Source organism: Hyperolius riggenbachi, chromosome 4 (genome assembly GCF_040937935.1).
Source record: "Hyperolius riggenbachi isolate aHypRig1 chromosome 4, aHypRig1.pri, whole genome shotgun sequence".
In the NCBI taxonomy this organism is placed as follows: domain Eukaryota; kingdom Metazoa; phylum Chordata; class Amphibia; order Anura; family Hyperoliidae; genus Hyperolius; species Hyperolius riggenbachi.
Window position 1 is genome coordinate 15,921,275 of NC_090649.1, and position 13,041 is coordinate 15,934,315.

At 56.9% G+C, this 13,041-nt stretch overlaps 1 protein-coding gene across 2 annotated transcripts in view; it reads right to left on the reverse strand.

Annotated features, from left to right (window-relative positions):
• Window positions 1–13,041, reverse strand: part of LOC137571131 (cytochrome P450 2C20-like) — a 77,411-nt gene that overhangs the window by 43,596 nt on the left and 20,774 nt on the right. For both annotated transcript variants that reach the window (XM_068279857.1, XM_068279858.1), the window contains exon 3: window positions 12,842–12,991. In XM_068279857.1, the coding sequence (XP_068135958.1) occupies window positions 12,842–12,991 (150 nt within the window). The remainder of the gene's footprint in view (window positions 1–12,841; window positions 12,992–13,041) is intronic.

Consider the following 13,041-nt stretch of genomic DNA (forward strand, 5'->3'; position numbering starts at 1 on the left):
CTTGCATCACTATCACTGCTGCCTCCTGTCCTCTCCTGCATCACTGCTGCTGCTGCCTCCTGTCCTCTCCTGCATCACAGTCACTGCTGCCCCCTGTCCTTTTCTGCATCACTGTCACTGCTGCCTCCAGTCCCTGCCTGCATTACTGTCACTGCTGCCTCCTGTCCTCTCCTGCATCACAGTCACTGCTGCCCCCTGTCCTTTTCTGCATCACTGTCACTGCTGCCTCCAGTACCTGCCTGCATTACTGTCTCTGCTGCCTCCTGTCCCTGCCTGCATCACTATCACTGCTGCCTCCTGTCCACTCCTGCATCACTATCACTGCTGCCTCCTGTCCTCTCCTGCATCACAGTCACTGCTGTCCCCTGTCCTTTTCTGCATTACTGTCACTGCTGCCTCCTGTCCTCTTCTGCATCACTGTCACTGCTGCCTCCTTTCCTCTCCTGCATAACTGTTACTGCTGCCTCCTTTCCTCTCCTGCATCACGGTAACTGCTGCCTCCTGTCCTCTCCTGCATCACTGTCACTGCTGCCTCCTGTCCTCTCCTGCATCACTGTCACACCTGCCTCCTGTCCTCTCCTACATCACTATCACTGCTGCCTCCTGTCCTCTCCTGCATCACTGTTACCGCTGCCCCCTGTCCTTTCCTGCATCACTGTCATTGCTGCCTTCTGTCCCTGGCTGCCAGCATCACTGTCACTGCTGCCTCCTGTCCCTGCCTGCATCACTGTCACTCCTGCCTCCTGTCCCTGCCTGCATCACTATCACTGCTGCCTCCTGTCCTCTCCTGCATCACAGTCACCACTGCCCCCTGTCCTCTCCTGCATCACTGTCATTGCTGCCTTCTGTCCCTGCCTGCATCACTGTCACTCCTGCCTCCTGTCCCTGCCTGCATCACTATCACTGCTGCCTCCTGTCCTCTCCAGCATCACTATCACTGCTGCCTCCGGTCCTCTCCTGCATCACTGTCACTGCTGCCTCCTGTCCCTGCCTGCATCACTGTCACTGCTGCTTTCTGTCCTCTCCTGCATCACAGTCACTGCTGCCTCCTGTCCTTTCCTGCATCACTGTCACTGCTGCCTCCTGACCCTGCCTGCATTACTGTCATTGCTGCCTCCTGTTCCCACCTGCATCACGGTAACTGCTGCCTCCTGTCCTCTCCTGCACCATGGTCACTTCTGCCTCCTGTCCCCGCCTGCATCACTGTCACTAATGCCTCCTGTCCCTGTCTGCATCACTGTCACTGCTGCCACCTGTACCTGCCTGCACTGTCACTGCTGCCTCCTGTCCTCTACTGGACCACTGTTACTGCTGCCTCCAGTCCCTGCCTGCATCACTGTCATTGCTGCCTCTTATCTCTGCCTACATCACTGTCACCGCTGCCTCCTGTCCTCTCCTGCATCACTATCACTGCTGCCTCCTGTCCTCTCATGCATTACTATCACTGCTGCCTCCTGTCCTTGTCTGCATCACTGTCACTGCTGCCTCCTGTCCTCTTCTGCATCACTATCACTGCTGCCTCCTGTCCTCTCCTGCATCACTGCTGCTGCTGCCTCCTGTCCTCTCCTGCATCACAGTCACTGCTGCCCCCTGTCCTTTTCTGCATCACTGTCACTGCTGCCTCCAGTCCCTGCCTGCATTACTGTCACTGCTGCCTCCTGTCCTCTCCTGCATCACAGTCACTGCTGCCCCCTGTCCTTTTCTGCATCACTGTCACTGCTGCCTCCAGTACCTGCCTGCATTACTGTCTCTGCTGCCTCCTGTCCCTGCCTGCATCACTATCACTGCTGCCTCCTGTCCACTCCTGCATCACTATCACTGCTGCCTCCTGTCCTCTCCTGCATCACAGTCACTGCTGTCCCCTGTCCTTTTCTGCATTACTGTCACTGCTGCCTCCTGTCCTCTTCTGCATCACTGTCACTGCTGCCTCCTTTCCTCTCCTGCATAACTGTTACTGCTGCCTCCTGTCCTCTCCTGCATCACTGTTACCGCTGCCCCCTGTCCTTTCCTGCATCACTGTCATTGCTGCCTTCTGTCCCTGGCTGCCAGCATCACTGTCACTGCTGCCTCCTGTCCCTGCCTGCATCACTGTCACTCCTGCCTCCTGTCCCTGGCTGCCAGCATCACTGTCACTGCTGCCTCCTGTCCCTGCCTGCATCACTGTCACTCCTGCCTCCTGTCCCTGCCTGCATCACTATCACTGCTGCCTCCTGTCCTCTCCTGCATCACAGTCACCACTGCCCCCTGTCCTCTCCTGCATCACTGTCATTGCTGCCTTCTGTCCCTGCCTGCATCACTGTCACTCCTGCCTCCTGTCCCTGCCTGCATCACTATCACTGCTGCCTCCTGTCCTCTCCAGCATCACTATCACTGCTGCCTCCGGTCCTCTCCTGCATCACTGTCACTGCTGCCTCCTGTCCCTGCCTGCATCACTGTCACTGCTGCTTTCTGTCCTCTCCTGCATCACAGTCACTGCTGCCTCCTGTCCTTTCCTGCATCACTGTCACTGCTGCCTCCTGACCCTGCCTGCATTACTGTCATTGCTGCCTCCTGTTCCCACCTGCATCACGGTAACTGCTGCCTCCTGTCCTCTCCTGCACCATGGTCACTTCTGCCTCCTGTCCCCGCCTGCATCACTGTCACTAATGCCTCCTGTCCCTGTCTGCATCACTGTCACTGCTGCCACCTGTACCTGCCTGCACTGTCACTGCTGCCTCCTGTCCTCTACTGGACCACTGTTACTGCTGCCTCCAGTCCCTGCCTGCATCACTGTCATTGCTGCCTCTTATCTCTGCCTACATCACTGTCACCGCTGCCTCCTGTCCTCTCCTGCATCACTATCACTGCTGCCTCCTGTCCTCTCATGCATTACTATCACTGCTGCCTCCTGTCCTTGTCTGCATCACTGTCACTGCTGCCTCCTGTCCTCTTCTGCATCACTGTCACTGCTGCCTCCTGTCCTCTTCTGCATCACTGTCACTGCTGCCTCCTGTCCCTGCCTGCATCACTGTCACTGCTGCCACCTGTCCCTGCCTGCATCACTGCCACTGCTGCCTCCTGTCCTCTCCTGCATCACTGCCACTGCTGCCTCCTATCCTCTCCTGCATCACTGTCACTGCTGCCTCCTGTCCTCTCCTGCATCACAGTCACTGCTGCCTCCTGTCTTCTCCTGCATCACAGTCACTGCTGCCTCCTGTCCTCTCCTGCATCGCAGTCACTGCCTGCATCACTGTCACTGCTGCCTCCAGTCCCTACCTGCATCATTGGCACTGCTGCCTCCTGTTCCTGCCTGCATCACTGTCACTGCTGCCTCCTGTTCCTGCCTGCATCACGGTAACTGCTGCCTCCTGTCCTCTCCTGCACCATGGTCACTTCTGCCTCCTGTCCCCGCCTGCATCACTGTCACTAATGCCTCCTGTCCCTGTCTGCATCACTGTCACTGCTGCCACCTGTACCTGCCTGCACTGTCACTGCTGCCTCCTGTCCTCTACTGGACCACTGTTACTGCTGCCTCCAGTCCCTGCCTGCATCACTGTCATTGCTGCCTCTTATCTCTGCCTACATCACTGTCACCGCTGCCTCCTGTCCTCTCCTGCATCACTATCACTGCTGCCTCCTGTCCTCTCATGCATTACTATCACTGCTGCCTCCTGTCCTTGTCTGCATCACTGTCACTGCTGCCTCCTGTCCTCTTCTGCATCACTATCACTGCTGCCTCCTGTCCTCTCTTGCATCACTATCACTGCTGCCTCCTGTCCTCTCCTGCATCACTGCTGCTGCTGCCTCCTGTCCTCTCCTGCATCACAGTCACTGCTGCCCCCTGTCCTTTTCTGCATCACTGTCACTGCTGCCTCCAGTCCCTGCCTGCATTACTGTCACTGCTGCCTCCTGTCCTCTCCTGCATCACAGTCACTGCTGCCCCCTGTCCTTTTCTGCATCACTGTCACTGCTGCCTCCAGTACCTGCCTGCATTACTGTCTCTGCTGCCTCCTGTCCCTGCCTGCATCACTATCACTGCTGCCTCCTGTCCACTCCTGCATCACTATCACTGCTGCCTCCTGTCCTCTCCTGCATCACAGTCACTGCTGTCCCCTGTCCTTTTCTGCATTACTGTCACTGCTGCCTCCTGTCCTCTTCTGCATCACTGTCACTGTTGCCTCCTTTCCTCTCCTGCATAACTGTTACTGCTGCCTCCTTTCCTCTCCTGCATCACGGTAACTGCTGCCTCCTGTCCTCTCCTGCATCACTGTCACTGCTGCCTCCTGTCCTCTCCTGCATCACTGTCACACCTGCCTCCTGTCCTCTCCTACATCACTATCACTGCTGCCTCCTGTCCTCTCCTGCATCACTGTTACCGCTGCCCCCTGTCCTTTCCTGCATCACTGTCATTGCTGCCTTCTGTCCCTGGCTGCCAGCATCACTGTCACTGCTGCCTCCTGTCCCTGCCTGCATCACTGTCACTCCTGCCTCCTGTCCCTGCCTGCATCACTATCACTGCTGCCTCCTGTCCTCTCCTGCATCACAGTCACCACTGCCCCCTGTCCTCTCCTGCATCACTGTCATTGCTGCCTTCTGTCCCTGCCTGCATCACTGTCACTCCTGCCTCCTGTCCCTGCCTGCATCACTATCACTGCTGCCTCCTGTCCTCTCCAGCATCACTATCACTGCTGCCTCCGGTCCTCTCCTGCATCACTGTCACTGCTGCCTCCTGTCCCTGCCTGCATCACTGTCACTGCTGCTTTCTGTCCTCTCCTGCATCACAGTCACTGCTGCCTCCTGTCCTTTCCTGCATCACTGTCACTGCTGCCTCCTGACCCTGCCTGCATTACTGTCATTGCTGCCTCCTGTTCCCACCTGCATCACGGTAACTGCTGCCTCCTGTCCTCTCCTGCACCATGGTCACTTCTGCCTCCTGTCCCCGCCTGCATCACTGTCACTAATGCCTCCTGTCCCTGTCTGCATCACTGTCACTGCTGCCACCTGTACCTGCCTGCACTGTCACTGCTGCCTCCTGTCCTCTACTGGACCACTGTTACTGCTGCCTCCAGTCCCTGCCTGCATCACTGTCATTGCTGCCTCTTATCTCTGCCTACATCACTGTCACCGCTGCCTCCTGTCCTCTCCTGCATCACTATCACTGCTGCCTCCTGTCCTCTCATGCATTACTATCACTGCTGCCTCCTGTCCTTGTCTGCATCACTGTCACTGCTGCCTCCTGTCCTCTTCTGCATCACTGTCACTGCTGCCTCCTGTCCTCTTCTGCATCACTGTCACTGCTGCCTCCTGTCCCTGCCTGCATCACTGTCACTGCTGCCACCTGTCCCTGCCTGCATCACTGCCACTGCTGCCTCCTGTCCTCTCCTGCATCACTGCCACTGCTGCCTCCTATCCTCTCCTGCATCACTGTCACTGCTGCCTCCTGTCCTCTCCTGCATCACAGTCACTGCTGCCTCCTGTCTTCTCCTGCATCACAGTCACTGCTGCCTCCTGTCCTCTCCTGCATCGCAGTCACTGCCTGCATCACTGTCACTGCTGCCTCCAGTCCCTACCTGCATCATTGGCACTGCTGCCTCCTGTTCCTGCCTGCATCACTGTCACTGCTGCCTCCTGTTCCTGCCTGCATCACGGTAACTGCTGCCTCCTGTCCTCTCCTGCATCACAGTCACTGCTGCCCCCTGTCCTTTCCTGCATCACTGTCACTGCTGCCTCCTGACCCTGCCTGCATTACTGTCATTGCTGCCTCCTGTTCCCACCTGCATCACGGTAACTGCTGCCTCCTGTCCTCTCCTGCACCATGGTCACTTCTGCCTCCTGTCCCCGCCTGCATCACTGTCACTGCTGCCACCTGTACCTGCCTGCACTGTCACTGCTGCCTCCTGTCCTCTACTGGACCACTGTTACTGCTGCCTCCAGTCCCTGCCTGCATCACTGTCATTGCTGCCTCTTATCTCTGCCTACATCACTGTCACCGCTGCCTCCTGTCCTCTCCTGCATCACTATCACTGCTGCCTCCTGTCCTCTCATGCATTACTATCACTGCTGCCTCCTGTCCTTGTCTGCATCACTGTCACTGCTGCCTCCTGTCCTCTTCTGCATCACTATCACTGCTGCCTCCTGTCCTCTCTTGCATCACTATCACTGCTGCCTCCTGTCCTCTCCTGCATCACTGCTGCTGCTGCCTCCTGTCCTCTCCTGCATCACAGTCACTGCTGCCCCCTGTCCTTTTCTGCATCACTGTCACTGCTGCCTCCAGTCCCTGCCTGCATTACTGTCACTGCTGCCTCCTGTCCTCTCCTGCATCACAGTCACTGCTGCCCCCTGTCCTTTTCTGCATCACTGTCACTGCTGCCTCCAGTACCTGCCTGCATTACTGTCTCTGCTGCCTCCTGTCCCTGCCTGCATCACTATCACTGCTGCCTCCTGTCCACTCCTGCATCACTATCACTGCTGCCTCCTGTCCTCTCCTGCATCACAGTCACTGCTGTCCCCTGTCCTTTTCTGCATTACTGTCACTGCTGCCTCCTGTCCTCTTCTGCATCACTGTCACTGTTGCCTCCTTTCCTCTCCTGCATAACTGTTACTGCTGCCTCCTTTCCTCTCCTGCATCACGGTAACTGCTGCCTCCTGTCCTCTCCTGCATCACTGTCACTGCTGCCTCCTGTCCTCTCCTGCATCACTGTCACACCTGCCTCCTGTCCTCTCCTACATCACTATCACTGCTGCCTCCTGTCCTCTCCTGCATCACTGTTACCGCTGCCCCCTGTCCTTTCCTGCATCACTGTCATTGCTGCCTTCTGTCCCTGGCTGCCAGCATCACTGTCACTGCTGCCTCCTGTCCCTGCCTGCATCACTGTCACTCCTGCCTCCTGTCCCTGCCTGCATCACTATCACTGCTGCCTCCTGTCCTCTCCTGCATCACAGTCACCACTGCCCCCTGTCCTCTCCTGCATCACTGTCATTGCTGCCTTCTGTCCCTGCCTGCATCACTGTCACTCCTGCCTCCTGTCCCTGCCTGCATCACTATCACTGCTGCCTCCTGTCCTCTCCAGCATCACTATCACTGCTGCCTCCGGTCCTCTCCTGCATCACTGTCACTGCTGCCTCCTGTCCCTGCCTGCATCACTGTCACTGCTGCTTTCTGTCCTCTCCTGCATCACAGTCACTGCTGCCTCCTGTCCTTTCCTGCATCACTGTCACTGCTGCCTCCTGACCCTGCCTGCATTACTGTCATTGCTGCCTCCTGTTCCCACCTGCATCACGGTAACTGCTGCCTCCTGTCCTCTCCTGCACCATGGTCACTTCTGCCTCCTGTCCCCGCCTGCATCACTGTCACTAATGCCTCCTGTCCCTGTCTGCATCACTGTCACTGCTGCCACCTGTACCTGCCTGCACTGTCACTGCTGCCTCCTGTCCTCTACTGGACCACTGTTACTGCTGCCTCCAGTCCCTGCCTGCATCACTGTCATTGCTGCCTCTTATCTCTGCCTACATCACTGTCACCGCTGCCTCCTGTCCTCTCCTGCATCACTATCACTGCTGCCTCCTGTCCTCTCATGCATTACTATCACTGCTGCCTCCTGTCCTTGTCTGCATCACTGTCACTGCTGCCTCCTGTCCTCTTCTGCATCACTGTCACTGCTGCCTCCTGTCCTCTTCTGCATCACTGTCACTGCTGCCTCCTGTCCCTGCCTGCATCACTGTCACTGCTGCCACCTGTCCCTGCCTGCATCACTGCCACTGCTGCCTCCTGTCCTCTCCTGCATCACTGCCACTGCTGCCTCCTATCCTCTCCTGCATCACTGTCACTGCTGCCTCCTGTCCTCTCCTGCATCACAGTCACTGCTGCCTCCTGTCTTCTCCTGCATCACAGTCACTGCTGCCTCCTGTCCTCTCCTGCATCGCAGTCACTGCCTGCATCACTGTCACTGCTGCCTCCAGTCCCTACCTGCATCATTGGCACTGCTGCCTCCTGTTCCTGCCTGCATCACTGTCACTGCTGCCTCCTGTTCCTGCCTGCATCACGGTAACTGCTGCCTCCTGTCCTCTCCTGCATCACAGTCACTGCTGCCCCCTGTCCTTTCCTGCATCACTGTCACTGCTGCTGCCTCCAGTCCCTGCCTGCATCACTGTCGCTGCTGCCTCCTGTCCTCTCCTGCATCACAGTCACTGCTGCCCCCTGTCCTTTTCTGCATCACTGTCACTGCTGCCTCCAGTCCCTGCCTGAATTACTGTCACTGTTGCCTCCAGTCCCTGCCTGCATTACTGTCACTGCTGCCTCCTTTCCTCTTCTGCATCACTGTCACTGCTGCCTCCTGTCCTCTCCTGCATCACTGCCGCTGCTGCCTCCTGTCCTCTCCTGCATCACAGTCACTGCTGCCCCCTGTCCTTTTCTGCATCACTATCACTGCTGCCTCCTGTCCTCTCCTGCATCACTGCTGCTGCTGCCTCCTGTCCTCTCCTGCATCACAGTCACTGCTGCCCCCTGTCCTTTTCTGCATCACTGTCACTGCTGCCTCCAGTCCCTGCCTGCATTACTGTCACTGCTGCCTACTGTCCTCTCCTGCATCACAGTCACTGCTGCCCCCTGTCCTTTTCTGCATCACTGTCACTGCTGCCTCCAGTACCTGCCTGCATTACTGTCTCTGCTGCCTCCTGTCCCTGCCTGCATCACTATCACTGCTGCCTCCTGTCCACTCCTGCATCACTATCACTGCTGCCTCCTGTCCTCTCCTGCATCACAGTCACTGCTGTCCCCTGTCCTTTTCTGCATTACTGTCACTGCTGCCTCCTGTCCTCTTCTGCATCACTGTCACTGCTGCCTCCTTTCCTCTCCTGCATCACTGTTACTGCTGCCTCCTTTCCTCTCCTGCATCACGGTAACTGCTGCCTCCTGTCCTCTCCTGCATCACGGTAACTGCTGCCTCCTGTCCTCTCCTGCATCACTGTCACTGCTGCCTCCTGTCCTCTCATGCATTACTATCACTGCTGCCTCCTGTCCTTGTCTGCATCACTGTCACTGCTGCCTCCTGTCCTCTTCTGCATCACTGTCACTGCTGCCTCCTGTCCTCTTCTGCATCACTGTCACTGCTGCCTCCTGTCCCTGCCTGCATCACTGTCACTGCTGCCACCTGTCCCTTCCTGCATCACTGCCACTGCTGCCTCCTGTCCTCTCCTGCATCACTGCCACTGCTGCCTCCTATCCTCTCCTGCATCACTGTCACTGCTGCCTCCTGTCCTCTCCTGCATCACAGTCACTGCTGCCTCCTGTCTTCTCCTGCATCACAGTCACTGCTGCCTCCTGTCCTCTCCTGCATCGCAGTCACTGCCTGCATCACTGTCACTGCTGCCTCCAGTCCCTACCTGCATCATTGGCACTGCTGCCTCCTGTTCCTGCCTGCATCACTGTCACTGCTGCCTCCTGTTCCTGCCTGCATCACGGTAACTGCTGCCTCCTGTCCTCTCCTGCATCACAGTCACTGCTGCCCCCTGTCCTTTCCTGCATCACTGTCACTGCTGCTGCCTCCAGTCCCTGCCTGCATCACTGTCGCTGCTGCCTCCTGTCCTCTCCTGCATCACAGTCACTGCTGCCCCCTGTCCTTTTCTGCATCACTGTCACTGCTGCCTCCAGTACCTGCCTGCATTACTGTCTCTGCTGCCTCCTGTCCCTGCCTGCATCACTATCACTGCTGCCTCCTGTCCACTCCTGCATCACTATCACTGCTGCCTCCTGTCCTCTCCTGCATCACAGTCACTGCTGTCCCCTGTCCTTTTCTGCATTACTGTCACTGCTGCCTCCTGTCCTCTTCTGCATCACTGTCACTGCTGCCTCCTTTCCTCTCCTGCATCACTGTTACTGCTGCCTCCTTTCCTCTCCTGCATCACGGTAACTGCTGCCTCCTGTCCTCTCCTGCATCACTTTCACTGCTGCCTCCTGTCCTCTCCTACATCACTATCACTGCTGCCTCCTTTCCTCTCCTGCACCACTGTTACCGCTGCCCCCTGTCCTTTCCTGCATCACTGTCATTGCTGCCTTCTGTCCCTCTTCTGCATCACTGTCACTCCTGCCTCCTGTCCCTGCCTGCATCACTATCACTGCTGCCTCCTGTCCTCTCCTGCATCACTGTCACTGCTGCCCCCTGTCCTCTCCTGCATCACTGTCATTGCTGCCTTCTGTCCCTGCCTGCATCACTGTCACTCCTGCCTCCTGTCCCTGCCTGCATCACTATCACTGCTGCCTCCTGTCCTCTCCTGCATCACTATCACTGCTGCCTCCGGTCCTCTCCTGCATCACTGTCACTGCTGCCTCCTGTCCATGCCTGCATCACTGTCACTGCTCCTTTCTGTCCTCTCCTGCACCACTGTCACTGCTGCCTCCTTTCTTAACCTGCATCACTGTCACTGCTGCCTCCTGTCCCTGCCCAGTGCCCACATCACTGTCCCTGCTGCCTTCTGTCCCCACCTACATTACGGTAACTGCTGCCTCCAGTCCCTGCCTGAATCACTGTCACTGCTGTCTCCTGTCCTCTCCTGCATCACTGCCACTGCTGCCTCTTTTCCTCTTCTGCATCACTGTCACTGCTGCCTCCTTTCCCTGCCTGAATCACTGTCACTGCTGCATCCTGTCCTCTCCTGCATCACTGCCACTGCTGCCTCCTGTGCTCTCCTGAATCACTGTCACTGCTGCTTCCTGTCCTCTCCTGCATCACTGCCACTGCTGCCTCCTTTCCTCTCCTGCATCACTGCCACTGCTGCCTCCTGTGCTCTCCTGCATCACTGTCACTGCTGCCTCCTGTCCTCTCCTACATCACTGCCACTGCTGCCTCCTGTTCCTGCCTGCATCACTGTCACTGCTGCCTCCTGTCCCTGCCTGTATCACTGTCACTGCTGCCTCCTGTCCCTGCCTGCGTCACTGCCACTGCTGCCTCCTTTCCTCTCCTGCATCACTGTCACTGCTGCCTCCTGTCCTCTCCTGCATTACTGTCACTTCTGCCTCCTGGCCCTGCCTCCTCCTGCACTCTCTCCTCCATGAGTGACCTCTTACCTACTGTGTCCTCTATGGCCTGTATCAGGTGCTGAGCTTCCTCCTGCACTCGCTCCTCCATGAGTGACCTTTTACCTGCTGTGTCCTCTATGGCCTGTATCAGGTGCTGAGCTTCCTCCTGCACTCTCTCCTCCATGAGTGACCTCTTACCTGCTGTGTCCTCTATGGCCTGTATCAGGTGCTGAGCTTCCTCCTGCACGCTCTCCTCCATGAGTGGCCTCTTACCTGCTGTGTCCTCTATGGCCTGTATCAGGTGCTGGGCTTCCTCCTGCACTCTCTCCTCCATGATTGGCCTCTTACCTGCTGTGTCCTCTATGGCCTGTATCAGGTGCTGAGCTTCCTCCTGCACTCTCTCCTTCATGAGTGACCTTTTACCTGCTGTGTCCTCTATGGCCTGTATCAGGTGCTGGGCTTCCTCCTGCACTCTCTCCTTCATGAGTGACCTTTTACCTGCTGTGTCCTCTATGGCCTGTATCAGGTGCTGAGCTTCCTCCTGCACTCTCTCCTCCATGAGTGACCTCTTACCTGCTGTGTCCTCTATGGCCTGTATCAGGTGCTGAGCTTCCTCCTGCACGCTCTCCTCCATGAGTGGCCTCTTACCTGCTGTGTCCTCTATGGCCTGTATCAGGTGCTGAGCTTCCTCCTGCACTCTCTCCTCCATGAGTGACCTCTTACCTGCTGTGTCCTCTATGGCCTGTATCAGGTGCTGAGCTTCCTCCTGCACTCGCTCCTCCATGAGTGACCTCTTACCTGCTGTGTCCTCTATGGCCTGTATCAGGTGCTGAGCTTCCTCCTGCACTCGCTCCTCCATGAGTGACCTCTTTCCTGCTGTGTCCTCTATGGCCTGTATCAGGTGCTGTGCTTCCTCCTGCACTCTCTCCTCCATGAGTGGCCTCTTACCTGCTGTGTCCTCTATGGCCTGTATCAGGTGCTGAGCTTCCTCCTGCACTCGCTCCTCCATGAGTGACCTCATACCTGCTGTGTCCTCTATGGCCTGTATCATGTGCTGAGCTTCATCCTGCACTCTCTCCTCCATGAGTGATCTCTTACCTGCTGTGTCCTCTATGGCCTGTCTCAGGTGCTGAGCTTCCTCCTGCACTCTCTCCTCCATGAGTGGCCTCTTACCTGCTGTGTCCTCTAGGGCCTGTATCAGGTGCTGAGCTTCCTCCTGCACTCTCTCCTTCATGAGTGACCTCTTACCTGCTGTGTCCTCTATGGCCTGTATCAGGTGCTGAGCTTCCTCCTGCACTCTCACATCCATGAGTGGCCTCTTACCTGCTGTGTCCTCTATGGCCTGTATCAGGTGCTGAGCTTCCTCCTGCACTCGCTCCTCCATGAGTGACCTAATACCTGCTGTGTCCTCTATGGCTTGTATCAGGTGCTGGGCTTCCTCCTGCACTCTCTCCTCCATGAGTGACCTCTTACCTGCTGTGTCCTCTATGACCCATCTCAGGTGCTGAGCTTCCTCCTGCACTCTCTCCTTCATGAGTGACCTCTTACCTGCTGTGTCCTCTATGGCCTGTATCAGGTGCTGAGCTTCCTCCTGCACTCTCTCCTCCATGAGTGACCTCTTACCTGCTGTGTCCTCTATGGCCTGTATCAGGTGCTGAGCTTCCTCCTGCACTCGCTCCTCCATGAGTGGCCTCTTACCTGCTGTGTCTTCTATGGCCTGTATCAGGTGCCGAGCTTCCTCCTGCACTCTCTCCTCCATGAGTGACCTCTTACCTGCTGTGTCCTCTATGGCCTGTATCAGGTGCTGAGCTTCCTCCTGCACTCTCTCCTCCATGAGTGACCTCTTACCTGCTGTGTCCTCTATGGCCTGTATCAGGTGCTGAGCTTCCTCCTGTACTCGCTCCTCCATGGATCGCTTCCCCATTCCAAAGTTTCTAAGTGTCATCACTGCAAATCTTTTTGTCTGTTGAAAATGTTCCCCGTTCACTGCGATTATACCTAAAATGAAGACAAGGCACACGACTGTCACAGTTTATACAGCATAAAGT